The sequence below is a fragment of the Malaclemys terrapin genome, chromosome 4 (genome assembly GCF_027887155.1).
Source record: "Malaclemys terrapin pileata isolate rMalTer1 chromosome 4, rMalTer1.hap1, whole genome shotgun sequence".
NCBI classification, from domain to species: Eukaryota; Metazoa; Chordata; order Testudines; family Emydidae; genus Malaclemys; species Malaclemys terrapin.
The window spans coordinates 25,458,053-25,485,599 of record NC_071508.1 but is presented as its reverse complement, the minus strand read 5'-3'; the positions used below and the strand labels follow the sequence as shown (position 1 = coordinate 25,485,599).

At 49.1% G+C, this 27,547-nt stretch overlaps 2 protein-coding genes across 6 annotated transcripts in view; one reads left to right on the top strand and one right to left on the bottom strand.

Moving 5' to 3' along the window:
- Window positions 1-216: 216 nt before the first annotated feature.
- Window positions 217-7,818, top strand: MYOG (myogenin). Its single transcript, XM_054024932.1, has 3 exons — window positions 217-743; window positions 5,269-5,350; window positions 7,006-7,818. The coding sequence occupies exons 1-3, from the start codon at window positions 264-266 to the stop codon at window positions 7,125-7,127; spliced, it is 684 nt and encodes a 227-aa protein (XP_053880907.1). The 5' UTR covers window positions 217-263; the 3' UTR covers window positions 7,128-7,818.
- Window positions 7,819-10,050: 2,232 nt separating this feature from the next.
- Window positions 10,051-27,547, bottom strand: part of PPFIA4 (PTPRF interacting protein alpha 4) — a 200,136-nt gene continuing 182,639 nt past the window's right edge. For 4 of the 5 annotated variants that reach the window (XM_054028331.1, XM_054028334.1, XM_054028335.1 and 1 more), the window contains 5 exons: window positions 25,832-26,007; window positions 24,775-24,843; window positions 17,678-17,855; window positions 14,606-14,700; window positions 10,051-11,488 (listed from right to left, as the gene is read on the bottom strand). In XM_054028331.1, coding sequence (XP_053884306.1) covers window positions 14,642-14,700; window positions 17,678-17,855; window positions 24,775-24,843; window positions 25,832-26,007 — 482 coding nt within the window. In that variant the 3' untranslated portion in view covers window positions 10,051-11,488; window positions 14,606-14,641. Of the gene's footprint in view, window positions 11,489-14,605; window positions 14,701-14,725; window positions 14,810-17,677; window positions 17,856-24,774; window positions 24,844-25,831; window positions 26,008-27,547 lie in introns of those variants that run through there. The other variant, XM_054028333.1, reaches the window with a different exon arrangement.

The window sequence follows — 27,547 nt, the reverse complement described above, 5'->3', positions numbered from 1 at the left end:
CCCCCGTTTCCCCCCAGACGCAGCACAGCCCCGGGCAGCCTAATCCCCGCAGGGAGAGCACATGAAATCAGATGGACAAGTTTTGATGTGAGGCAGCAGCTTAGGGCAGGCTCAGGTTTCCTTTAGGTTTTTCTATATTTATCTCTGTGATTTAATGCCAGCGCCAGGGTTTAAATGCCACCAAACAGTTGGTGTTAGGAGACAGAGCAGCCGCTGCTCAGCCACACACTCGGAGGAGGCTGCTCCCCGCCAGCCGCTTGCCCATGGAGCTCTTCGAGACCAGCCCTTACTTCTTTCCAGACCAGAGATTTTATGATGGCGAAAACTATTTGAGCTCCCGTCTGCAGGGCTACGAGCAGGGGGTGTACCAGGAGCGGCCGGGCCTGGGGCTGTGTCCGGAGGGCAGGACAGGGCTGGAGGAGAAGGGCTCACCCCTGCCTGAGCACTGCCCCGGCCAGTGTCTGCCCTGGGCGTGCAAGATCTGCAAGAGGAAAACTGTCTCCATCGACCGGCGCCGCGCCGCCACCCTGCGGGAGAAGCGGAGGTTAAAAAAGGTGAATGAGGCCTTCGAGGCCCTGAAACGGAGCACGTTACTGAACCCCAACCAGCGGCTGCCCAAGGTGGAGATCCTGCGCAGCGCCATCCAGTACATCGAGCGCCTGCAGAGCCTGCTCAGCACCCTCAACCAGCAGGAGCGGGAGCAGAGGGACCTGCGTTACCGCAGCACTGCCTCGCAGCCAGGGGTAAGTTCCCATCGCCCCACCCAGGGAGCTGCTGCTTCCAGAGCAGGCCCCTGCCCAGGGAAACCGCAGCTTTCATAGCTGGCCCCGCCCATAGAGAGACCGCAGCTTCCACAGCCGGCCCCGCCCATAGAGAGACCACAGCTTCCACAGCCGGCCCCGCCCATAAAGAGACCGCAGCTTACACAGTCAGCCCTGCCCATAGAGAGACCGCAGCTTCCACAGCCAGCCCCCGCCCATAGAGAGGGAGCAGAGTGACCGCCACTTCCCTGCATTTACACCCCCTGCCTCCTAGTCCAGGGGAAGATGGACTAGAAGGGCTGACAGTGGAGGCTGGTGACATCTGAAAATGAGCTGGCAAAAGTGACCCAGAAACGGGCATGTGGAGCCCAGTCAAGAAAGCGGGTGACAATCCCCTGGTCAGTGCGAGCAGCCATATGGGCACAGGGTGCAAAGCAGTTTTACTCTTCAGTATTAAATGCCTGCTATGCCTTCTAACCCCTTCCACAAGAACCCCCCAGGCTCCTCCTTAGGCCAACCTCAGGTACAACTCATGGCTGCTGATAATGCCAACAAGCAAACCAAGAGGGATCTTGAGATGCTCCTCTCTGCATGGGCAAGCACCGCCCTTCTCCTTTCACAAAGGCTTAGACTGAAACAAGACACAGTCCCTGCAAGATGGCATTGCCCAGGAAAGAGTCACTTTATTATGCATAGGATGTCTTCCTGCAGGTGGATGTGTCAGGGCAGATTCACCAGTATGTCCTCGGTGCTTTGCTCTGCTCTGTCAAAACAGCCTTGTGCCTGGACTCAGTGTGGCTAGAGCAGATGCCGTGTAATGAGAATCTGGTGTATATATTGGATCATAATATTTGGGCAGTAAATGCTCTAGGCAATAAAAAAAAGTTAACTTCCTCTGCTAGTCTTATAGAAAGGTCCCTGAGCCAGGCACGTTAAGAGCAAATGTCTGCACATCCTTCCAGCAAATGCGATTGGCACCTGGAACTGTCTTTGCAGCAGATGGCACTTGAGTGGCAAGCCCCCGCGGATGTGTAAAGGAGAGGGCAAAAGGACGTGGTGTGTCTGGGAAAGAGGCCACCTGTTTAGCACATTTGTTTTATTCTGTGTGCCCATCCAAGTGCCACACAAGGGCATCCGGGCCCAACCTGGAGTCTCAGAACCAGAACTACCAACCGTACACATTCAAAACTCGTGAGTCAGGGCTAGAGCTGGGTCCATTTTTTTGTTTCACATTGAATTTTTTGTTGTACTTTTCAATTCTCCTAAAAAAATTGAAAACATTTGTTTTCAGTTTGACCGAAGACCGTTTTATTTTTTAAATGTTTTGGAATTGCCAGTGAGCTGAAAAATCCATTCTTTGCCCAGCTCTGGTCAGTACCCACCACAACAACAAGACGGTCTTAAAAATGATGAGATTTTTAAAAGATAATACACTTTGGGTTCTTTTTATTTGCCCCCTGGTTTCTCAACCACTAGAGTTACACTCCAGTCAAGCTTTTCTCTGCAACCCCCGGGGCTAGAAACTTACTTTAAAACAACAACAACAGACAGCTGATATAACCATGTAGTCACTTGACTTCAGGAACTGGAGATTTAGGAAAAATACTGACTATCATGAGACTCCTGATAAAAATGTAAGACTTGTCAATACTGCAAAGCTTCCATGACTTTTTTGCACATTTTAGGAAATGTAAAGACTGCAATGCATTCTGGGCTGAATCCTGTGAGGGGCTCACCACCCTTCGCATTCCTATTGTGGTCAACAGGAGCTGAGGGTGTTCAGGACCTCACTGGAGGAGCTCTTTGTTTGCAATATCTTGCTGCCCGTGCTCTATGGATCACAGTTCCCGAGGCGCAGATCTGGCTGTGAAATTTTTTTTTCTTTCTTGTTTCATTACTTTTCTTTCATTATAATGATCAAAATTAAGAAAAATCTCCACAAGTAAACAACCAGATGAGGCAAAGCTATAGGAACAAAGGCATGAAAACTAGAACGTATGCTCAATTGGAATTTGCTACCAAAACAACCTGAACCAGGCAAGTGCTATGTTAAACTGTCAGGACTACTAACTTTTCTTTAACCCATTTTAGCCTCCTTACCTCTTCTCCTCCTCCCAACTCCTTGGTAAGGCTGATTGAAAGCGTTTACTTTAAGTGTATAATGTAAAATCTAACATTTTTGTGAAAAAAAAATTAATTTCCATGACATTTTTCTATTTTTGGACAAAAGTCAAACTGAAAAATTCATATTGTTTTGTTATGAACTGACCTTTTAAATTGCTTTTTGGGTTTTTTTAGTTTTTTTCTCCATATTTTTCATTTCTCTCCCTTTTCCCTGGGGATAAAACAAACAAAAAACAAGGAAATGAAAAGCCCAAACAAAATGGACATATTCAATTAAACATGAAACAGAACTGAAGAAGAGCTCTGTGTGGCTTGAAAGCTTGCCTCTTTCACCAACTGAAGTTGGGCCAATAAAAGCTATTATGTCACCCACCTTTTCTTTCTGAAACAAAACAAACATTATACATTTCAATTCACTTAGCAGAAAAATAATTTTCAAAAAAAACCATGGAAAAGTTTGAATTTTTTCCCTGGACAATACTTACCATTTTTCAACCATATCATGCTTGTGGGTTAACTTATTGGATAATTGGAACAATGTAAATCACCACAGAAAAACAAAATACAAGAGAAGATGAATTTTGATTCACTAATGGCTTTGATTCTGTTAAACAATAACATCTTTCCAAATGCAGGTCATACCTTCACTGCAAAGAATTGGGGCATTTTTATTTCAAGCTGGTTACGTTGATGTAAAAATGTTGTGGAGACAAGGCAAAAGTAGCTTTTACCTCCATATAGCTAGATGAGATCAATCCTATAGCCTGTCTCCCCTTCCTGGGGTTTCCCACAACTTGCTTCATCGAAGTGAAAACTACAGTGTCCTATCTACACCAGGATTTTACATCAAGATTGCTCTCTCAAGTTAGTTATCTTGACAGAAAAACATCTCTCTTTTTGCAGTGAAGACAGCTTCACAACCCAAGGGAGTGGATCAGTCTGTATAAATGCCAGTGATTTCGCGCACTGTTTCCCTGTTTAATGTGTGAGAAGAGAGAAGGGGCATATGTCTTCACTAGACTTTTTACCTGGAGTTAAAGAATTGCCAGTTATCTCAAGATATAAAAAAGGTGGTGTGGACAACGCCCCCCCCCCCCACACACACACATTTGTGCCAGGCTACATTTGATCTTCACCCTAGGCCAGTGTTTCTCAAACTTTTCAGGTTGGTAACCTAGTCTTTTAAGTGAAATATTTGCGAACCCCCTTACGTTTGCAAGGCAAGAGTAACTAATGTGTCAATGCTATGCCTATAGAATGTACTTGTGTGGGACTCTTGAGAGAGCGGCAGACAGTACTCGACTTTGAAACATCAGCAGTGAGGGAGCAAGATTTTCTTTGCTTAGAGATTGTAATAACATTTTCAATGCCCCCTTGGGCCCCACTGCCTTTTCTGACACTCCCTCCCTCCCTCCCTGGGGTCATGATCCACTGGGTGGAGAAGCAACCCTAGGCTAATCCCTAGTGGTGTTTGTAGCCTTGATCAAACATGTAGTTGGTCCATCCCAGCTGTTACAACTGTGTTAAGTAACTACAAGTCAATTAGCACTCAGTTAACTCCAGATAAAAATCTCTAGTGAAGACCAGCCCGGCGAGGGCTAAGGCGTGGGGATTGCTGTTGCATGACCTCCAACCCCAGTGTAGCCCTACCCAATGGCATCTTCTATTATCCCTCCCCATCTCCCCTATGATAGTGTCTAGAAGTCTAGGTGACAGGTCTGTTTATATGCAATGAGTATAATTCCCAATCCCAGGCTTGTTAACAATTGACCCTACACAGATGTGTAGAAAGACTCACCAGAGTTAAAGCCCCTATTGTCCTTCACAGCAGCTGATCCTGTCAGGGTCCAATTTACTGTCCTGTTCTTTCTTGAATCCCAGGAATGGAGATTCTGTCATGAGCTTCAAGGGACAAAAATATTCCTAAGGACTGAGCTAGACCATCATGGGACCTGTTAAGGTAGAACAATACCCTAATCCTGCTCACACACTCTCAGCTCCCATGAGCACAAAACAGCCATTAATGATCTGATGATCTGAGCTGCCACTTATGAGATCTGGATACTCTTTTCAAGGTCCAATCCTTGCCAATGGATCTCACACAATCCACCTTGGGAGCTCGTTGCTTGGATTCTTAATTAATATTTGAAGTATAGGACTTCTCACTCTGAGCAGGTTGGAGACAGTGGCCGTGTGTTTCTACATGGACTGAACGTTTTAAAACAGGTTTGCTTTTCTCACTGGGATTTAGGGAGAGGTGAGGTAGGGCCATCTGGGCCAACTGAGTAGAGCATTTCAGAGCACACCTGGGAGATGACCCAGTGTGAGGGTAGAGCTCTTTGCATGAGTAACCCTAATGGTGATTGTCTCCTCCTAATTACAGGTGGCCAGTGAGTGTGGGTCCAACAGCGCCTCCTGCAGCCCAGAGTGGAGCACCCAGCTGGAGTTCAGCAGTCACCCTGGAGGTAAGCAGAGCACACACCCCAGACTGGCCTGTTCTTTTCTATCCATATTCTTTCCTGTCTGTCAGGCCATCATGCTGGGTTATTCTGACTGCCCTGATTCAGGGTAGACGCAACACAGGTTTAAGACACAGGCTATATGATGGAAGGGCCCACTTGCAGTTGGCAATGGAGAAAGCAGCTGCTCCACTGGTTTTGGTTCCTCCTTAGTTCCAGCTGCTAACTCATATCATCTCAAAATACATTCAGGACTGGGGCTGACTGGAAAAATGCATGCTTTATTCCAGGGGAAATTTGGACTTCTTGTTGGAAAAAACCAAACCAAAACAAAAATTCTGAAAACTGAAGAATGTTCAGCTAAAAACCATTTTCTGCTGCAAATCTTCAGTTTGGGGTGTGTGTTTTTTTGGTTTTCCAACAAAAAATGGTAAATTTTCCTCATAAAGCAGATACTTTACCTGAACATTTTTCATTTAATTAAAAATCCAATTTACTGTTGGACAGAAGATTTAATGGAAAATTTTCAACCAGCCATATTCCTTGCTTCCTGAAGGCCTTTTTCCATGTCAGCAAGTGTTGATGTTCCCACAGCATTGGGGGAGCGGTGGGGAGGGGGAGGGGGATGGGGGTAGAGTAATTGCTAACAAGAGAGGAGGTGTCCATGAGACAATAGGAAATTAGGAATTGCCAGACTGATCAGACTAAGGGTCCAGCTACTCCGGTATCTTGTTTCTAACAGTGGCCAGTGCCAGCTGCTTCAGAGGGAGAAACCTGCACTAGCAGTTATGGGATAACCTGCCCTCATGGCCCCATAGTTACGGATCAGCTTATGCTAACCTTGTTATAAATGTCTCACTCTTTTCTGAATCCTGCCATTCCTTTGGAATCAATGAGATCCTGTGGCAGTGAGTTCTACCAGGCACTCCTGGAGTGAGAAAAGGATTTCCTTTAGCAGTTTTGAATCTTCTGTCTTTCAATTTCATTGAACATCCCCCTGCTCTCATGTAACTTTTTGTGAATAGACATTATCTCCCTTTATTACATTATTAATTATTTTGTACACTTTACCTCTGAGAGGAGATGAATAAGAGGGGACATGAGGAAACAGTCCTAATCTTTTCAGTGTTCTCCAGTCTCTGATTGTTCTCATGACCCAGTTCTGTTAAGACGTGGTGCGCGTGACCCAATGAGTGTGTTTTCCTATCTCTGACATTTCATCACTTACCCTAGAAAGGCCCGTGCATGTGGGAATAGAAACTGCTTATGGTGTCCAGCAGCTTGGCATTTCTCTCACCCCTCTGAATTGTTCAGGGCTGAGGACAGGGGATCACAGCAGGGAACAATTGTCACCTTTCCTGGCAGATCAGTGAATCTGGGCAAGTTTCACTCCCTGTAACACCCACGGACCTGAAGGAATGATGGGAGAGCCACACCCTAAGTGCCCATCTTCCATGGCCTGGCAGAGCTAGAAACACTTTGGTGACCGAGACAAATGCTTTCCAGACAGCGCATTGGCCCTGAACAGATTAGTTCCTTTCCTTGCAGCTGCAACAGCTGCTGGGATCCTGGCCATTCCCCTTGGGTCTCCCTCAGTCACCTCCATTGGCAGTTTGGTCCCCAAAGTCCCTTCATTCGGTTTCCTCTCTTGCTCTCCGTAGATCACTTGTTAAATGATGAGTCCTCTGAAGACCACAACCTCCACTCCCTGTCCTCAATTGTTGAAAGCATCGCGGTGGAGGATGTGGCCGTCACGTTCCAAGAAGAGAGGGTTCAAAACTGAGGCTGGCGGAAGCCTCAGGGGCTTTTCAGAGTCTTCCCCGGCTGGTAATGAGGTGGAAATATGGCACCAGAACTCTTCAGACACTGGAAAATGTATTTACCTGTCCAAAGTCATAGACTGTAACTGGTGAAGCCACTTATCCAATTCCCTAATCATTGCAGAGTCTTTCCACTTGGTCAGCTAAGAGACAAAGGATAAACCGGCTGTTTAAAATGAAGCCTACATTAATACACAAGCTGGTGACCTGATTTTCAGGGGTGCTGAGTCCTCACTTCAATAGGAGTTATGGGTTCTCGGCCTCTCTGAAAGAAAGGGCTAGAAGTGACTGATCAAAGCATTTTGACATGATTTATTGTAACTGGTACTTAAGGGAGGGGGGCAGAAGCAACACGACTTCCATGTGAGAAGAAAGGATTCCAGCGTGTGCTTTGTGTTTTGTTCCCTGTTTGTGGAAGTTTGTTTCTTTGGGGGCCAATGTTTGTGTGTGGGTTTTTTTATTTTTTTTAAAGATGCTGTTTGACCAACTTCTTTTGCCAGTTGGCGTTTTGCAGGCGCAGGAGCCATGTAAATGCTGCCATCGGGGTCTTTTCTACTGAGCGCTGTGTGGAGTTGACGGGATGGGGGTTTTTTATTGTTATTTTTGCTAACTTATTTGGATTTTTTTTTTAAATAAAGGCAGTCTCGTTTGAAATGGTTTCTGGGTCTCTGTTACCTGAGGGCCGCTGTCCCTCGCTCAGGCACGGTTCGCTGTGGGAGACTGTCTGTTTCTTGCCAGCCTTGTGGATCTGCTTCCATTAGGAGTCCTGGAAGCAAACACGGAGAAGAGGAAGATGCAAGAGCTCAACCCGATTGAAGTCACTGGGAGTTCCAGTGCTAATTTCAAAGGGAGCTGGATGGGGCACTAATTTAGATCAGTGCTACACAGGAGAACATTCCCCTTCTAGTCACTCATGTAATTCCCAGCGTTTTCGTACCATGAGCTTCCCTTACAACTGATAGTCACCACACATCCTCAACATGCTTTCCAAGTATAAGCTCTTCGGGGCCGGTACGGACTTTTTGTGCTGTGTTTGTACAGCCCCTAGCACGCAATGGGGGCGAGGTCCATGTGTGGGGCTGATAGGTGCTACTGCAATACAAAAAGTAACAAAGTAACATTCCTGTGAACTAGGCAAGGCACGGAGTGTCAGAACTCAGCTCTGGAGATTATATGCAGAAGTCCCTGGATCCTAGCCCCGTGCTCAGAGAACTGGACCATACTCCTCCTTTGATCTGCGTGGTCCTCATCCACCTTAGCTCCAAGACCTCAAATGCCAGGTTCCCTGTGGTGGAAGGGGGATGAATACCCCTTCTATCTGCAGAGGAACAATAGGGGATGTCCCGCTCCTGCTGTCCCTTAAAATGAGGACCTCCCACTCTGCAGCACCTTGTGCTAGACACTGGCCAGCGCAGGAAGCTCCAGATGTGTCATGTGCTCCAATTCCAAGATTCATAGATTTTTAAGGCCAGAACAGATCTTTGTGATCATCTAGTCTGACCCCCTGCATAACACAGGCCAGGGCATTTCTCCCAGTGATTCCTGCTTGGAGACCAATAGTTAGTGTTTGAGGAAGAGCAAATAATGTACAGGGTGGGAACCCCCCCAGAAGTTGTTCCAATAGTTAATTACTCTCACTGCTAAAAAGTTGCACCTTATTTCTAGCCTAAATTTATCTAGCTTCAACTTCCAGCCACAGAATCGTGGCAAAAACAAGCTCTGTCTGCTGTTTTAAAGAGTTGTCTAGTATCAGAAATCTTCTCCCCACATAGGTACTTTCGGAACACGATCAAATGACCTCTTAACCTTCTCTCGGATAAATGCGTTCCAAGCTGGGAATCGGTCTTGTAGCTCTCTTCTGAAACCTCTCATTCTTTTCCTTGTGGCTCAACAGAGTTAGAACCTGACAACTTGGAAATGAAGCGCTACGATGCTACTTCGCACACAACACAACCTCAGCTTTGCCCCCGGAGGGACACAACAGGAACTGGGAACTTCGGGCCCTTCCCTAACAAAAATGGCCTTTTTCTCGGTTTCTCTACAATACCAAATCAAGACTCCTGCTCATCCAGTCCTTCATTGTGGCCTCTGAGCTGCATTCATAGAAGAAGTAATCACTGCTGGTTGACATATCACGCTGTGCTGCCTTTCTGGTTCATTTCCAGTTGCATAATCACAATTAAAGAAGCTATCAATGCATTGGGGGCGTTTCTACAATTAGGTTCCTGCAGGTCAGTCAAATATTGCTCACTCCCAAAAGGGCTATACAGAAAGGTGTTGGCACCCTAAAGGGGACACAGCTGAGGACAAATTGTGTGTGGAGCTGTACTGACCACAGCCCTGTGAAATTTCCAGGTTTATGGGCTGTTTTGTTCTTGCCACCCTAATATTCTTTGCAGAGATTTGTGGGGAGGCTTAACTCAGCATTTCCTGGTTTGCTAACGTTTTGAGTCTGGGGCTTTGACGTTCCAAGTCCCATGGGGGAGCATAGAGCCCCGTTATGCAGCAAAGACCAATTGTTTTGGGGAGTAGATTCCCAAGAGTGGCATCGGCACAGCAGAGATTCAAGAGCAGGACAGAGAAGACGTTGGTGGGAACGAAGCATGGAGTCATCATGCAAAACTAGGTGCAATGACGCAAGGGAGCTCTTCTTGTGTATGCAAGGCAGATTTTCTCAGCCGGACCTGCCCAAGAGCCCAGCCGGGATGTTTTCATTCCAGGACATGCTCATCAGCCTCCCGTTGGCAGAAGACAGCTACTGATGGCATTAGAACCACCAGTTTTATTTAATGGTTCTTCTAAATGACCCCCAGTGAAGTTGAGGCTGAGCGGCCGTGCTTTTCCAATGGGCATGGATACAGAGGAGAATAAAGCACAAGCCACCTGTCGCTTTAAAATCCTGTTTATTGGAACACACATACATCCTTTCCCCACCCCGTTTCAGGGCTTGGAATCCATGCAGTACCCATAATATGACAAAAGAAACTGGGTATTGATATAAAGGGGTCACTTACTCTTCAAATTAAAAAAATATTTAATACTGTATTAGGCAAGTAATACACCAAAAGACATTGGAACTGTACAGTCTCTCTGATATTGCACTTCCAAACAGCACATTATGAGTATAGGTCATTCCAGCCATCTATAAATACCACACCAGAAACAGGGGCCACACAAGGCAAAAGTGGCACGAGGAGACAGAGATCCTACCCTACAAGGAAGAAATGGAAAAAGTCAAGAGCCTCCCGCACCAATTGCTACCTAACCTCAGAGGGGCAGGTGGTGGGAGCTCCCGGTGCACCCACGGCTGGGTCAGGTGTGGCCATTTCCTGGGCACCCAAGCAGGACAGGGGGGTGGTGAAATCATCAGGTGTTTAAACGTCTAACGTGTCACGTGCACTTCTAGAGCGTACGTGGCTGGAGAGGGACGCGTGGGGGCAGCTCCTGGCCTCCCCCTCACAGCCCATTGCAGATTGACTTGGTGCCTCGAATCCTCAGGGTTCTCTCAGCACCAGCTCAATTCACACACACACACACACACACACACACACACACTGTACACCTGGCACGTGAAAATGCTGCATAATCCGGCCTAGTCACTAAGCTCACCTCTCCGTGAGGGGCAGCCCCCTCTCTGCACCAGCACAGACCCCTCTCACCCCACCCCCGAAGGCAGCCCCCTCTCTGCATCAGCACAGATCCCCTGCCCTCCAGGCAGCACAGTGGCTTGGTGCTGAAACGCAGTGTCTTCCCCAGCCCACGGGCTGTCCTGGCAGAAGCTCCTAACCACGAGGCCCGGCACCACGGCTCGTGTATTATAGAGAAGGGGGATTCACTCTCGTTCTCTGGGCAGAGGGCTCCTTGGCTCCCTGGTGCCTGCAGTGAGGAGATGCCGGTGCAGCTGCCCTCGGCTATATCGGCAAAACGAAACAGACACAGAAACAAAGTGGACAAAACTTGCAGACCGGCCTCAAGGCATCTCTGGCCCTCACACGGGGCCGGACCCTGCTAATGGAAACACGGCGCGGCCGGCTGACCACGTCTGCAGCAGAGAGGTGCCCCGTACCGCTCTCGGGGGAGCCTATGTCCATGAGGCAGGTGAGGAGGGCTGCAAAGCCACAGAGGTTACCAGGACCTAGGGGCACCTAAGAGGAGACCGGGGGGGAAGGGGGGTGTTGTGTACAAGCAGGAGGTGGCGAGAGTCCTTTTTGGTCCACGTGGCCTGTAGCGTCTGGTCTTTGGAGCGGAGGAGCAGACGTGGTCTGGATTCCGGCCTAGTCCTGGAAGGCAGCCAGCATGTAGCCGTACAGGTAGTGGGAATGTGCTGCAAGACAAAGCACATGTGAGGCCCTGTGAGCATGAGGGGACGTGACATGGAGCTGCAGCAACTTCTGCTTGCCTTCCTCTGGGGGCTGGAGCAGCTGGGGCTTGCTTTGGAGCAGGGTAGGAGGTTAGCAACCCCTCTGGCTTATCTATCTCAGGGACTTCGATAGCCCCTGTTGCCATAGGATCTGTGCGTTCCTCGTAATCTTTACCCTCAAATTCTGCTGGGAGCCAGGGCAGGGCTATTGCCCCATTGCACAGATGGGGACTGAGGCCCACAGAGGCTAAGTAACTTGCCCAAGGTCACACAGGAAATCTGTGACAGAGCCAGGAATTGAACCTGGGTCTCTAACACCCTAATCACTAGGCTGCTCTTCTTCCATTCCAGTGGGGCCCTCCCAAATCAGGAGGTGGAGGCAGCTCCAGGGCAGAGACCAGGCCAGCTGTTTGTGCAATGCCAGAAGGTTGGGCTTATCAGGGACAGTCCCCTGGGGGCAGGGACCAGATCTGCCTACGTCTCTGGACAGCCCCTAGCACAGAAGGACCCTGGTCTGTAGGCACCACTGCAATACAGATAGTAACAACTAATAACAACCAGCTGGGAGGGCAACGGGAGTGTCCTCTAGGGGGCGCAGTGTTTCCATCAGCCAGAGATGCCCCTGCTGTACAATGCATTGATCGGCACCTGGAGCAGGATCAGGGAGAGTCTGATGTCCTGATAGGCTGTGATGCAGGAGAATGCAAGAGCCCTGTGATCCACTCCCCTTTGTGACTGGCAGCACATCTCCATGAGCTCCAAGGGGAGAGCTCTGGGCCTGCCCTTGCCCCCCTGCTCAGCCCCTCCCCACTCACCAGCTCTCAGTGAAGATCACCTGGAGCAAGCCAGCAAGCGAGTGAGCAGAGGGGAGCAGAGACCTGGGAGTTAATGGGAAGGGGTGCACCTAGACATGCAGTTTACAGTAATTGCCTCAGGGGCAGACAGGTCCCCGAGGCCAATGCAGGCCCAATGCTGGCTCAGTCGCTCTGCGCCACCCTCAATGGCCTTCTATAGCTTCACACTGAACATCCTCTTCCCCAGGCTCCATGGGCAGGCACCTGCCCTGCATGGCCTTCACGTCAGACGTGTCGGCCCCCTCTGTACTCTTACAGGCCTGCCAGGCCCCTGTGCTCCAGTTCCATGTACTGTGCCCATTCTAGCGCCTTCCGGCCAGCACTGCCAAGCACGGTCAATGAATTCACATGCAGCAGGGGAGAATCTTACTGAGGTTAAAGTGCTTTGGAGAGGGGAACGTGCTGATGAACAGAACTGCTCCATGGCGGATTGATGCCAGCGCTCTGGGCAAGCAGGTGAAGTGATGAGCCCCGAATCACACAGGAAAGACATTGCCAGGAACAGCGCCCGAGAGCCCTGACTCTAAGCCCAAGCTCCAACCACTGGGACGTACCCTGTCAAATCCCCGTGAAGCCTAGGGTGGAATGTGGCCTCCTTTGCTGGGGTAAACCAGTACAGACCATTGATTGCAATGGAGCTGGTTTACATCAGCAGAGGATGCGCTGTAGAGGATTATGAAACATCTTTCCTGCAATGACATCGGCGTGTCTCTGTAAGCATTGTGGGGCTATATCTGCGGCTGTCTCTATGTCCATCCACAGCCTATCAGAAGAGGATCCTTAGTTAGAATTAAATGTTCAGAAAGCAGCATCCCATTACAACTGACTGCAGAGGAACTGGCCCTCCTCTTAGCCAGTTCCCTCCCCACTTGGTTAAATGGCCACTCCTTGGCAGGAAAAAGGGTGCAAGTGAAAAATTTACAAAAATTGGCAAAGGAACAGACTAGTTGTTGTCTGATCCCCAGCTGGAGAGGATTCTCAGAGCGGAGGGAAAGATATAAAAATGAGGAACAGAGGCCCCAAATCACCTCTTTCCCCTAATCTCTACTCACGGCATCAACAACGTTTGAAAGACAAAGGACACATCACTGAATGGGGGGAGATGTCCTGGCTGAAAGATCCAGCCAAACTGGTGTAAGTAAATGGTGAGAAAAACCTTTTGCTTTGAATTCACTTAGCTCGTTAAGGTAAGTATTAGTTTGTGGTTTACCTTTTATTTCTTTGTAACCAATTCTGACTAATATGCCTCATTACTTGTAATCACTTAAAATCCATCTTTCTTGTTTTATTGTTTTCTCTAAACCAGTGTGTTTTTGGATTGAAGTGTTTGGGAACCTCCATTTGAGACGAAAGGATCTGTGCATCTCATTTTCTATTAATGAAATGATGGCCTTTCTATGAGTGTGTATTGTCCAGAAGGAAAGAGCCGGGCAGGACAAGACACACATTTCTGGGGACAAGTCTGGGACTAAGAACGTGCTGGTGTCACTCTGGAATATAATTCAGGAGTGGCTGGAAGCCCTCACATAATTCAGCTGGGAGGGATTTTTCATGCTGGAGGCTATGTGAGAGCAGGCCAGCAGTGGTTCTCTCAGCTAAGCCATGTAAAAGGCACCCCAGGTTGGAGAGTTATGGGGACACAGCTGCCCAACAGCCCAGATTGTACCCTGGGGAAGGTCACAGTGATGCTCTCCAAAAGGCGCTAGCAACAGAAGCAACAGCTGAAGACAAGCTCCGTGTCGCTCAAAAGCTTGTCCCTTCCACCAACAGAAGTTGGTCCAATAAAAGATATTTCCTCACCCACCTTGTCTTTGCTCTTATCCTCTGTGAACACCAGACTATGAGCTCTCTGGGCCAGGGGCTGCCTTTGCAGCATTTGTATCTATAGGGCCTAGTGCACCGGGGGATCCCCAACCGGGGTCTTTAAGCCCTGCAATAACAATGAGAAGCTGTTTACTTCTGAAGCTCCAAAGGAAAGTCGTGGGGAAATCAGGAAAACCTGCTAATGACCTCATCCCCTCTGGAACCTCTCTAGATGAGCTGGCTTGGAGCTCCTTCCCAGGGAGAGAGGCGGAGAGGAGGACAGAGGCACAACTGTGCCAGCGAGAGGAATCCAGCAGCAGAGGGCTGCACTGGGTCTTTCCTTGGGCTCAACGAGTAGACCCTCTGCCAGCTGTTTGGAGTATTGCCATTTCAACTACTGTACCTTGATCTTTCTTAAACTTACCCACAGTCTGAGCTGATTCCCATTAGAGAATGACCCTCAGCAGGAATACGTTCGAACTGTGGAGGTCTCCAATCTTTGCGGCCCAGATGCACCAACTGCAAGCCGGTTAGAGTAAAACACAAAGCATGCGATTAGGGACCTCAGGGTGCCCTGGCCGAGCTCAGAATTAATCCTCAGCTGCCCACGGGCCTGGCTCCAGCTGGGCTGTTATTCGGAAGGGACAGGAGTTAGTTGTGTGGACTCGGAAGACTTGCATTATTTCAGTTAATAAGCCTTAATGAGTGGCTGGTGCTGTACAGCAGGGTGCGTGCATTGCTATCACACAACGAGAGTGAGAGTTACCCGGCGATGTCTCAGGGAGGCCAGAAGCAGGCTCCTTTGGTGTAACCCATACTTGGAGGGGGGAAGGAGTACACTACACCAGCTCAGATTCCCTTTAGCCTTCCCTAGGCTTGTTTAGGCTCTTCTCTGAATCTGACCCAGGACGTTTGAACTATTCCACTTCTTGGGACATCATCTAGTTTTCCCCTTTGTGAAACCTGCCCCTGCAGAATGCTTCTCTTGGGCTTTATTCCCCCTGCAGTGTGCATTCCTGTGTCACCAACTCTCACGATCTTATCCTGAATATCCCACTACTCGGTGGTTTTCTGAAAGCCCCAGCTTCTGGAGTCCCGTGATTATGTAAGAGTCTCCGCGACTCCTAAGTAAGTTTCTATCCCACACGGTTGAAGAGAAATGCTTGGATGCATAAGCGCTGACTCTGTGGATGCTCCGGGGCTGGAGCACCTATTGGGAAAAAAATGGTGGGTGCTGCCCCCATCAACACCTCTCCCTCCCTGCAGCGCCTCCTGCCCCCCGGCACGCCCTGCCAATCAGCGCCTCCCACCCACCACGAACAGCTGTTTCGCGGCGTCAGGAGGTGCTGGGGGGAGGAGCGAGGGCATAGCGTGCTCAGGGGAGGGGGCGGCACTATGTGTGGAAGATGCGGGGCTGGAGTGGGAATAGACGGGGAGGGGGCGGAAAGAAGCAGGGTGGGGGTGGGGCATCAGGGGAAGCAGTGGAGTGGGGGCGGGGCCTGGGCGGAGCCGGGTGGGGAGCACCCCCTCCTCCAGCAGATTACAAACTCGGCGCCTATGCTTGGACATGTGTGCTGAGCGCAGCCCAAAGGCTCAGAAACCAGAAGTCAAAGACAATGAGCCCAACTGACTTTTTTTTTTTTTTTTTAATTTCAACCTTGTGACTTTTTAGGCCAATCTCCTGCTTTTGGGGGGGCCTGCCTCACGATTTTAGAATGACTGGGAATGCCAGGGAGGCGGGGCTCAGCGTACGTCCAGGCTTCAGTCTCAGGACACAACGGCAGCTCGAGCAGACACACCTGAGCTAGCTTTGATCGAGCGCTGCAGCATGAACCAGCCCCGTGAGGCACTACCCAGGCTCCAGCCAGGCTGGGACAGTCCCCACTGAAGTGCGCCCTACCACGGCTTTGCTGCTTTTGGTCCTGGAGCTAGCTAGGTCAGTGCTAGCACAGGTAGGTCCACCGGAGCTGCAGTGGTACCCTATGATTGCAGTCTAGCCATCCCCAAAGAGTAACCAGTGGAGAATGGATCATTGCTCGCCTGCTCTAAGCTTCCGGCTGACCTCAGCTTCACAATCCCGAGAAGGGAACGGAGTTAGGATGGGCTCGGGTGCCACCTCTCCCAGTTCTGTCACCAGAAATATATGGGCTGGATGCTGGAATCCCTGGGAGAAGCTCTCTGGCCTGTGTGATGCGGGAGGTCAGAGTGGATGATCAGTATGGTCCTTTCTGACCTGCCTGTCTATGAATTGATGAAACGCTGCTGATGTAGGCTTGGAAACTGCTACTGCCCTACGGCAAATGGCCCTGGATGCCGTCCGGGACCTGAGCATCAGCAGCAGGAACGTCGATGCTGAACCGAAAAGTAGTACATCATAACAACGTGGCATGAACAGAAAATGAGCTGCGGAGGGGTACCGCACTGTCCCCCTCGGACAGCAGCTGGGCTAAAGGATGCATCAGAACTTTGATCATAGCTCAGATACTTTGCCTGGTGGCTCGGCCAGGCTTCCTGAGGATGCTGTCTGGCCCTGGTGACTTATGTTTTGATATTATGGTGACAGACCTGTGATAGACAGACAGCTAGGGAGCTTGGTGTTTCATCTCCTTGTTGCCCTTTCATTAAGAGACTCAGGGAAGAGACTGCACGGCCCCCCATTGACTGCTTAGGAGGTGTCCCCCTCAGAACCCTCCATGGTGGGTGCAGATGTGCAATCTGCTATCTCCTCATCCTCCTTGACTGCCCCCTTCTCCCCCTTACGTGACCCCAGGGCCTCCTACTTCTCATGCATCTGAAGGATTTATTCTCTCTGTATCTCAGGCTAGTCTCCAAGTTTAGCCCAACTATCACTAGCTTCCCTCTCAAGTCCCCCTTTCAGACTCCTTTGGGCTGGATTGCCCTGTTGTGGAGGACAGCTTTCACCCGGGAGAATCACTGGGGCAATGACTTCTGGCTCACACTGGGTTTCTCTCTTGCCTGTCTTCAGCATGGGACCCTCTGTGCACCTCGTAAGGGTTGCGGAGACACTGCTGTGCTGGTGGATTCTAATGCCCTCACTTCTGCTCCAGCCAGCTGCAATCAGCTTCCGTCTTTGCCATCTAAGATTCTGCTCCCCCCTCCACCTCCCAGGACAAAGGAACTAAGGGGAACAGTCGGATCTTAGGGCTTCCGCTACAGGCATTCAAAAATTAGGAGACTAAAGGGAACTTGTCCTGCTTTGTCTGCCTATAAGGGCATCAGACGCGCTCGGGCCAGAGTGAGGAGAGACTGCAGGACAGGACCATGGGAGGCAAGGCAAACGTTCCCAGCAGATAGATTTAGAAAAAATATTTAATAGCTCATCCCTAGCTGTGACACCGTCCCTAGGCACTGTGCCAGCACCGCACACAGCACACACATGCTAGCTGCTTGCCCAGGACAGCAGATGCCGGTCTGAGAGGTGTCTGCTCTGCAAAGAAGCCCCTGGGAAGTTGGGGTTGGAGGGTCCATGTCCTACCTTCTGGTGGCATTTTCTTCAGCGGGGCTGAGGGGGGCGGCAAGGGCACCAAGGCGGTCGCTCGGAATCCAGCGGGGAGCGTTTCGGCCGAGCCACTGAGCATGTCGATGCTGTGAACGTCTCGAGGGCGAAAGCGCTTTCTCCAGGACGGGGTTCGCCGGAAGGCCTTGTCCTCGCCCTGTAAGGGAATGGCTGGTTATGCCTTTCACAGCCAGACGCGCAGCACCATGCACAGCGGGCTCTGACACCAGTTGGGGTGGAGTGTGTCTGTGAGTGTGAGTGGGGGGCGCCGACACATGCCGGCGGCACAGTGTGTGGTGGAGGGTGGGGGGAATCAGACACTGCCTGCGACACAGAATGTATGGGAGGAAGGGAAGACATGCCTGCTGCACGGTGCTGGGGGGAGGGATGGGGGGACGACGACAGGGAAGGCTCAGCCATGCAGCTCAGGTACCGACGCTGCCATTCTGTCAGTAGCACCCGCTTCCCCCCCCATCCTCCATTCACAGCCCCCTGGGAGGTTCTCCGGCTGGCTGGCCCTTCCCTGTCAGTAGCCCACGCTTAATGGCCCCCACATGGGGCAGCTGAACTACCATCCCCATGGCTCAGCCATGCGTTACACTAACAAAAGGGTCACAAACAGCCACGCGGCGGCGTATGACACCAATCCGGCCCAGCCATGACTCCAAGACAACAAAGGGCTCGTCTACAAGGAAAATTATCCCAGATGAATTAAACGTGTGAATTTAAACATGATCAAGCCTGTGTGGACACTCCCATGCAGAATAAAAGTGGCTTGTCTACACAAACAGGGACATTCAGGAAAGTGAATCCTAATTAATTTTGAAAAGTGCATTCATTAACAGCATTAAACCTCTGTGTGGACACTCTCATTCCGAATTAAAGTGGCCTTGGAACTGAATTAAATGAAAGAGAATTAAGGTCACTTTAATTCTGAATGAGAGCATCCACATAGGGATTAATGTGATTTAACTAATCCACTTTAAAAATTAATTTTCCATTTAGACAAGCCCTTAATTCAGTTTAACATAAGAACATAAGAACGGCCGTACTGGGTCAGACCAAAGGTCCATCCAGCCCAGTATCCTGTCTACCGACAGTGGCCAATGCCAGGTGTCTCAGAGGGTGTGAACCTAACAGGTAATGATCAAATGATCTCTCTCCTGCAATCCATCTCCACACTCTGACAAACAGAGGCTAGGGACACCATTCCTTACCCATCCTGGCTAATAGCCATTAATGGATTTAACCTCTATGAATTTATCTAGTTCTCTTTTAAACCCTGTTATAGTCCTAGCCTTCACAACCTTCTCAGGCAAGGAGTTCCACAGGTTGACTGTGCGCTGTGTGAAGAAGAACTTCCTTTAATTTGTTTTAAACCTGCTGCCCATTAATTTCATTAGGTGGCTCCTAGTTCTTATATTATGGGAATAAGTAAATAACTGTTCCTTATTCACTTTCTCCACACCACTCATGATTTTATATACCTCTATCATAGCCCCCCTTAGTCTCCTCTTTTCCAAGCTGAAAAGTCCTAGCTTCTTTAATCTCTCCTCATATGGGACCTGTTCCAAACCCCTAATCATTTTAGTTGCCCTTCTCTGAACCTTTTCTAATGCCAGTATATCTTTTTTGAGATGAGGAGACCATATCTGTATGCAGTATTCGAGATGTGGGCTTACCATGGATTTATATAAGGGCAATAAGATATTCTCTGTCTTATTCTCGATCCCTTTTTAAATGATTCCTAACATCCTGTTTGCTTTTTTGACTGCCGCTGCACACTGCGTGGATGTCTTCAGAGAACTATCCATGATGACGCGAAGATCTCTTTCCTGATTAGTTACAGAGGGTCCTGTGGCACCTTTAAGACTAAGAGAAGTATTGGGAGCATAAGCTTTCATGGGTAAGAACCTCACTTCTCCAGATGCATCTTGCACGAAAGCTTATTCTCCCAATACTTCTGTTAGTCTTAAAGGTGCCACAGGACCCTCTGTTTCTTTTTACAGATTCAGACTAACACGGCTACCCCTCTGATTCCTGATTAGTTGTAGCTAAATTAGCCCCCATCATATTGTATGTATAGTTGGGGTTATTTTTTCCAATGTGCATTACTTTACATTTATCCACATTACATTTCATTTGCCATTTGGTTGCCCAATCACTTAGTTTTGTGAGATCTTTTTGAAGTTCTTCACAGTCTGCTTTGATCTTAACTATCTTGAACAGTTTAGTATCATCTGCAAATTTTGCCACCTCACTGTTTATCCGTTTCTCCAGATCAGTTATGAATAAATTCAATAGGATTGGCCTAGGACTGACCCTTGGAGAACACCACTAGTTACCCCTCTCCATTCTGAAAATTCACCATTTATTCCTACCCTTTGTTCCCTGTCTTTTAACCAGTTCTCAATCCATGAAAAGATCTTCCCTATTATCCCATGACAACTTAATTTACATAAGAGCCTTTGGTGAGGGACCTTGTCAAAGGCTTTTTGGAAATCTAAGTACACTATGTCCACTGGATCCCCCTTGTTCACATGTTTGTTGACCCCTTCAAAGGACTCTAATAGATTAGTAAGACATGATTTCCCTTTACAGAAACCATGTCGACTTTTGCCCAACAATTTATGTTCTTCTATGTGTCTCACAATTTTATTCTTTACTATTGTTTCAACTAATTTGCCCAGTACTGACGTTAGACTTACCGGTCTGTAATTGCCAGGGTCACCTCTAGAGCACTTTTTAAATATTTTAAATACTTTTAAAATAAATTAGCTATCTTCCAGTCATTGGGTACAGAAGCTGATTTAAAGGACAGGTTACAAACCCTAGTTAATAGTTCCGCAATTTCACATTTGAGTTCTTTCAGAACTCTTGGGTGAATGCCATCTGGTCCTGGTGACTTGTTATTGTTAAGTTTATCAATTAATTCCAAAACCTCCTCTAATGACACTTCAATCTGTGACAATTCCTCAGATTTGTCACCTACAAAGGATGGCTCAGGTTTGGGAATCTCCCTAACATCCTCAGCCGTGAAGACTGAAGCAAAGAATTAATTTAGTTTCTCCGCAATGACTTTATCATCTTTAAGTACTCCTTTTGTATCTCCATCGTCCAGGGGCCCCACTGGTTTTTAGCAGGCTTCCTGCTTCTGATGTACTTAAACATTTTGTTATTACCTTTTGATTTTTGGCTAGCTGTTCTTCAAACTCCTTTTTGGCTTTTCTTATTACATGTTTACACTTAATTTGGCAGTGTTTATGCTCCTTTCTATTTACCTCACTAGGATTTGACTTTAATTTAATGTACTTCCACAGTGGAGTAATTATCCTGGAATAAAATCCCTTTTATTCCAAAACAGAGCATCCACATGTGGTGCTATTCCAGAATACCTCTTCTAGCCAATTTCCTCATGTAGACATGCCCTAACTCTAGAGCTCAGGAGGGTTTGACTTTCTCAGGCAGCTACCGCCATGGACAAGAGACACAACTGAACCAGGTCTGGAAGTCAGTGGTTTATCTCCCAGTGATCATTCCCCCACATCCCCTCCCATCAGGGAGTACAGATGTGCTTGTACAATGATGGGGTGTCACAGAATTCATACACTCCCATGCGGCACTGGGCACAAAGAACGTGCAGGGACAAAGGTCTATGCAGCTGGCATCCATGCCAACAAGGCCCTTTCTGTCTAAAGAACCTACCCAGATGCGAGGGCTTCTTTTCTCTCAGGTCTCATTGCCCTAGGTGGTTTGTTCATTCTGCACTGGGATTGCCACTAAGAGTTAATTAGCTTGAAATAGCTCAGATGTAGGCCTGGTCAAAAATTTGATGTCACAATCGTTTTTTGATGAAAAACTGGGTGGTTGGGTTTTTTTGCAACAAGTGTCTGCTCTCCGTGGAAACATTTGATTTTTAGTTGAAAAACTCAAGCCCTAAAATTGAAACAATTGCTCTGAAAACGGAAATATTTTTATTTGGATCTGGTGCCACAATGCCTCACGGGAATTGTAGTTGAGTTGCCTCATGTCTCCATTCTGCTCTATGGGCCAGACTCCCTGGCAAACTACGTCTCCCGTGATGCATCACAGCAGGGGCTCCCATGACGCACCACTTCTTGCTATGGGAAGACTGTGGTGCACCATGAGAGATGTAGTAGAAGCCAAGCCTTTACAGGAGAATGGACGCACGAGGCACCCAAGCGACAACTCCCATGGGGCACCACAGCATTTCCAAATCCAAATATTTTGGTATTCAAATTTTCACCAAAAAAATGAAATTTTCCACAGGGGAAAAAAAAGTAATTTTCTGGCTGGCTCTAATTTAATTATCCTAACCACCTGTTGACTTGTTTATGTCACGTTGGTCCCTTCCACGCTTTTGATTCACTCTCCCATCGGCGGTTGCTGGTGCACTTGTCCAAAGCAGATCAATGATTTCATACTGTAGCTACTCTGTAAAGAGACTGGAGTTGGCCGTGAGGGACCTGCATTTATCATCCGTTTATGTATAAAGGACTCTGGGATATGGATGCAAAGGGCTCTGGGAAATGGGATGGCATGAGGAAAAAGTAGGTGGTTTTAGGATGCTGTGTGGGGAAAGCTGAGGAACCCTGTTCTAGAGGGGCTGCTCAGGCCGCTGACATCACGGAAACTGTTTGAGGGCTTCCTGGCATATGGGTAAGGCCTGTCCTTCCCAGCTTAATGAGGTAGAACATGGGATTTGACTGTCTAAAATCAGACCCACCTCTGGTCTGTCAGCGCAGTGGAGGCCCAAAGCCCAGACAGGCCCATGCCCATTTCTAGGGCAGGGCTGACCAGGCAAGTTCCCTGAATGGACCAAGTCCCCTGAGTGTGGGCTCCCATCCTGGCCTGCATTCCTGGGTGCTAACTGTAACCTCGGCTTCAGGAATGAAGCGTGCCAGGCCCAAGCTTGTGCCTTTTCCTGAGCACATGAAACAGAGGGGCCTGTGCGGGTGGCGAGCTGCTGGAGAGAGAGGCTTGTTCCAACTCTCAGCGTGCCTGGGCGCTGGTTGGAATGGCGGCTGTTCGTTTATAACAGAGTGGGCTTTTCATATTTGGATTTTAAGTTACACCCTGGCCACCTCGCGGCTAACTCTCAAAAGCACAAATTGCATTTAGGCACCTAACTCCCCTTGACTGTGAGAGTTAAGCACCCAGCTGCAACTCCAGAAATCTTCCTGGAGTGGAGGGATGGCTGCTTTTTTTATTCTGTATCCATCTCCATAAATGCATAGAATATCTCCCATTGTCCCTGGGCTGCAGCTAATCCTGGTCACCTTGGAAGTCGTCTGTCAAACAGGTGCAGTGCAAAATGCCATGACTTACTTAGATTGTCAGCTCTGTGGGGCAGGGATTGTCTTTTTGTTGGGTGTCTGTACAGCGCCTAGCAAAATGGGGTCCTGGTCCATGGCTGGGGCTTCTAGGTGCTACCATAACACAAATAATCAATGATAATCATCATCACTGAGGATGCCTGGGGTAGAAGTACTGGGGCTACTACAAAACTGCTGTGACTATCGTATCTCAAGGCTGCAACCTAGTCCTCGCTGTGCCGCATCCTTCCTGCCGCGGCCATGGCATAGCTCACTTTTTGTGGAGGAAGACTTCCAACTGACCCATCCCTAGCAGGATACCCCATATAGTCCAGTTGTTTCTTGGGAACAAGCAGGCACTTTGTGTAATTTACTAGGAATCTTGTAACTCCACCACCCTGCTGGTGGGAAGGACAGACCCCCCTAGATCCCTTCCAAAGCCAGTGGGGATGTATATTGTTCTCATGGGGGAATATGCCCAATTCACATAAGTGCACTGCTGCATGGGTTTGCTACAAGGAGATGGTGCCAACGCTTGCGCAAAGGGCAGCACTTTGCCATGGCCGGGCTGCTCCTTCAGTAAGAATCTGAGAAACATCTGGCAATTGGTGTGCACCAAGAGATAGACATTTTCTTGCTGTTCTGTAGGGGGCGGGGGTCACCTCTTTGAGGAGACTGTCTCATGGCCACCTCCCTCCCATTTGCAATTGCCTGTTCCCATCCCCGTGTGTTAGAGAGATCTTCAGAGTGACTGTCGCTCCCCCAGAACATCACCACATCTGCAGCATTTAAAGAGACCCTGCACATTCTTTTAACACAGGTTTGTATTTATTGATAGAATCATACACTGATCACGGTACATGAACCAGCTGGGACAGCGACTCACAATATGTACAAAGTTACACGTCAGGGAGCGAACGGGCAGACTCAGCATAGAAACCTCTTCAAATTACAGAGCATCAAAAACACACTTACAGCTGAGCTGGCCTGAGCCCCTTGTTAGCCAGCTTCTGCAGCCCCCTGGCTCTTACCAGCCTTAGATGGGAAGTAAAAGATAACCCTAAAGCTAATTCTGCTCTAAAATCAGAGGAGAGCCAGCAGAGTCACTGGGAGCTGCCCCACACCTCTTGGGATTTGGCCCACAGAAAATGAGGGTAGAAAAGGCCCATTAGATTCCATCAAGTCTATTCCCGAATGCAGGACTGTCCCCAACAGCACATGCTGCAGGCCTTTGGTTGGTACAAGCTTAAATTATTCAAGTGCAACTGCTCCCCCGCCCTTCCCTAGAGGGCTGACACCACAATCTGTACACTTGCTAGTTGGTGAGCCTGTTCCCTTTAACAAAGAGAAGAGCCAAGGTGTGGCTGGCACGGACGCCTGCGGCTACAGAAATAATGCCAGAGTCTTGGTACCTTAGAAAACAGGCCAGTTTTCCTATTGCAGAAACGGATCCTCCCCCGTGCTTGTGAGCAGCCACCAATGGCCAGGGCTCAGTCTATCCATTTCCTCGACCAGCACCCTCCCCCAGAGTGTAACCAAGGTAGTTCAGGCTGTGCAGGGATTTGAGCATTTTGTCACCCCCTACGGGAGAGGACAGCAATCAATTCTTACAAGGCCAGCCTAGCTGTCGTATCCCCTCCAACGCTCTGCCGCGTTGTCTATTTCTCATCCTACAGAAGGGACCCACATCTTTTCAAATCCCCAGCATGCCTCAGTCACAAGATAGTACTTTGTACTCACATCGTCCAGCCTTCTGTCCGTGCCCAAGGCAAGCAGATTGTTGAATTCTCTCTCCATCACCTGCCGTGCCTGAAAATAACATCAAATGAGTAACAGTAACATCCTGTCCCTGGGGAATGACTGACACTAACACAGGATCGCCATGCACTTGGACAGATCGAAGTGTCCAACTACCATTGCAAGGAGGAAAGGACAGGTCCCTCCAAAAGCTGCTGGGCTGCCAGGTGACACACAGAGCTGAAGCTGGCTGGCTGGATCTTGCTACTCTAAAACAGATCCTTGACACGGTGCAAACAATATCAAACCCTCCAGCAGGGCCGGCTTTAGCAAGAGCAGGGCCCAATTCCTGGGGGCGGGGCTTGCAGCAAGCCCCGCCCCCAGGAATCAAGCCGTGCTCCGGCCAGGGTCGCTGGGCTTGGGTCCGGCCCGGAGCTGCACCGCGGGGGCCGGGCTGGGCCAGACCTGAGCCAAGCTGCGGGGGCCGGGCTGGAGCTGAGCCGGGCCGGAGCCACTGGGGCCGGCACGCTCAGCCAGAACCGGGGCCGGACTGGGCCGTGCCTCCCCAGAGTCCTTCTCGCGCCCCCCGACACCCCAGCTTACCTGGTGCTGCCTGCCCACCCCTGCTTCTTTTCAGACTTTCCGCGAACCTCTGATTCATGGGAAGCAGGGGAGGGTGAGGAGCAGGGGGCGGAGCATTCAGGGGATGGGAGGAGGGGAAGTGAGCTAGGGGTGGGGTGGAGAGCTGTGGCGCGGGGCTCTCTTAGCGCAGGCCCAATTCAGCCGAATTGGCTGAATCAGCCTAAAGCCGGCCCTGTCCTCCAGTATGGAAATGGAAAAAGCAGACTCCAGTCAGGAGGAACCATTGGATTTCAAGGCAGAGTCGTTTGGACGACTCTTCGTGTTCTGTGAAACCACAAGGAGTACACACCAGCCCCTCGATACCAAGGTGATGGATACCTTAGAAATACTTAAGCAGATGAGAGAATGGAGACAGATAGACAGACCGATAATATGCAATAGTCTCCTGGCAGGCCCATGGTGGAAATGTTCTCCTTACCTGGGTATTCTGAGTGGGTATTTGTAATACAAGTGCCAGACTATTATGGTCAAAATTTTCATCCAAAGCTAGGAGTGCTCCATGGACTCCACTCTCGATGAGGTTATTTGCATACTCCCTAAGCCCAATGGACTGGATCCAGTGAATGACCTGATCATTGGTCCAGACCAGAACATCTGGAAGACAGCAGGGTCAGACATTCAGTACACACCAAACCTTGAGTTAGATCAATTTTCAGGCACCTCTTGATCCCTGCTGAACCTTGAGCACTGCCTGTCCCTGTGGCAGGGTGACAATATGACAGAACACAGTGTGTTGCCTGTATAATAGCTCAGTGGTTTGAGCATTGGCCTGCTTAAACCCAGGGTTGTGAGTTCAATCCTTGAGGGGGCCATTTAGGGAACTGGGGTAAAAAAAAATCTGAGGATTGGTCCTGCTTTGAGCAGGGGGTTGGACTAGATGACCTCCTGAGGTCCCTTCCAACCCTGATATTCTATGATCGCACTCTATGATTTCCTCACAGCTTATTGGAATAGCCACATTGCTAGGAGCTACAGAGGGAGCTGATCACCTGTCTTCTAGGACGAAATGAAGGGGTTTGGCTAGGCCTGGCCCTGGGGCCATTATCCCTCCTGCCCTTTGACCAGCAGCAGCAGTAAATGCTCAGATGCTGTGATCGTATTCTCACTGACATTTACAAAAAAACCCAAACCAGGAAGGAAATTGAGGAGTGGATTACTCCTGGCACCTTTACTGCTGTTATCACGATAAGAGCAGATATAGAAAGAGAGAACCTAAGCAAAAGACACTTATACTAGGAGGGTGCACACCCTGTAGGTTCTGCCGGCCAATCCTATTGCACGCACCACAGGCTCCTTGCATCCCTCCATCTCCCCACACAAGAGCCTGGCCCCTGGAGGAGCTGCCCTGACACTGTCTCTCTGCATCTTGCCCATTTAATTACCCCTCTCTACGCCCCATCCACCTCTGCTAGAGACACGGTCAGCACGTTGTGTCTCTCTTTGGGTCTCGCATCACGAGGCAACCCTCTGACATTGCCATGTGACATGGTGAAGCGTTGGAATGGGTTACCTAGGGAGGTGGTGGAATCTCCATCCTTAGAGGTTTTTAAGGCCTGTCTTGACAAAGCCCTGGCTGGGATGATTTAGTTGGGGTTGGTCCAGCTTTGAGCAGGGGGTTGGACTAGATGACCTCCTGAGGTCTCTTCCAACTCTAATCTTCTATGATTCTCTGCACATGGTATACTGTGACCTCTCTGTACAATTCCAGGCCCCCGTCTTGAGCAGTGAAAGCAGATAGGTGCAGATGCTTGGGGAGGAGTTGGAAACCCCTTCAGCTTAGAAACAATGCTACTCAGAGAGCCAAGTTCTCTGGCTGAAATCCTGGCAACCTCCCCATCCCAACCGCGAATTCAAAAGGGCCAGGACTTCACCCTTTTTTGTTTGTTTAAATGGTTTATTTACCTTGCCAAGCAAAGATAGCTATCTATAAGCCTGGGTAGATCTGCTGATGCAAGGAGGAATATTGGTGCATTTTGTATTGCCTACTTGAGATCTCTGTGGTGATCACAATAGTTTAATTTTCCCAGTTCCGTTCAAGAGAATTGAAAACACCAACCCATTTGACACAGAAACCTCCAATTCCCTGTGGAAACTAAATTCCCTGTGGGGACAGCCATTCTTTAAGTCAAATACA

Excerpts from the sequence above, each read along its gene's own strand:
- MYOG (XM_054024932.1), top strand. The coding sequence starts at position 264 with ATGGAGCTCTTCGAGACCAGCCCTTACTTCTTTCCAGACCAGAGATTT. Across the intron at positions 744-5,268 it reads GCACTGCCTCGCAGCCAGGG|GTGGCCAGTGAGTGTGGGTC; the intron begins GTAAGTTCCCAT and ends TCCTAATTACAG. Across the intron at positions 5,351-7,005 it reads GTTCAGCAGTCACCCTGGAG|ATCACTTGTTAAATGATGAG; the intron begins GTAAGCAGAGCA and ends TGCTCTCCGTAG.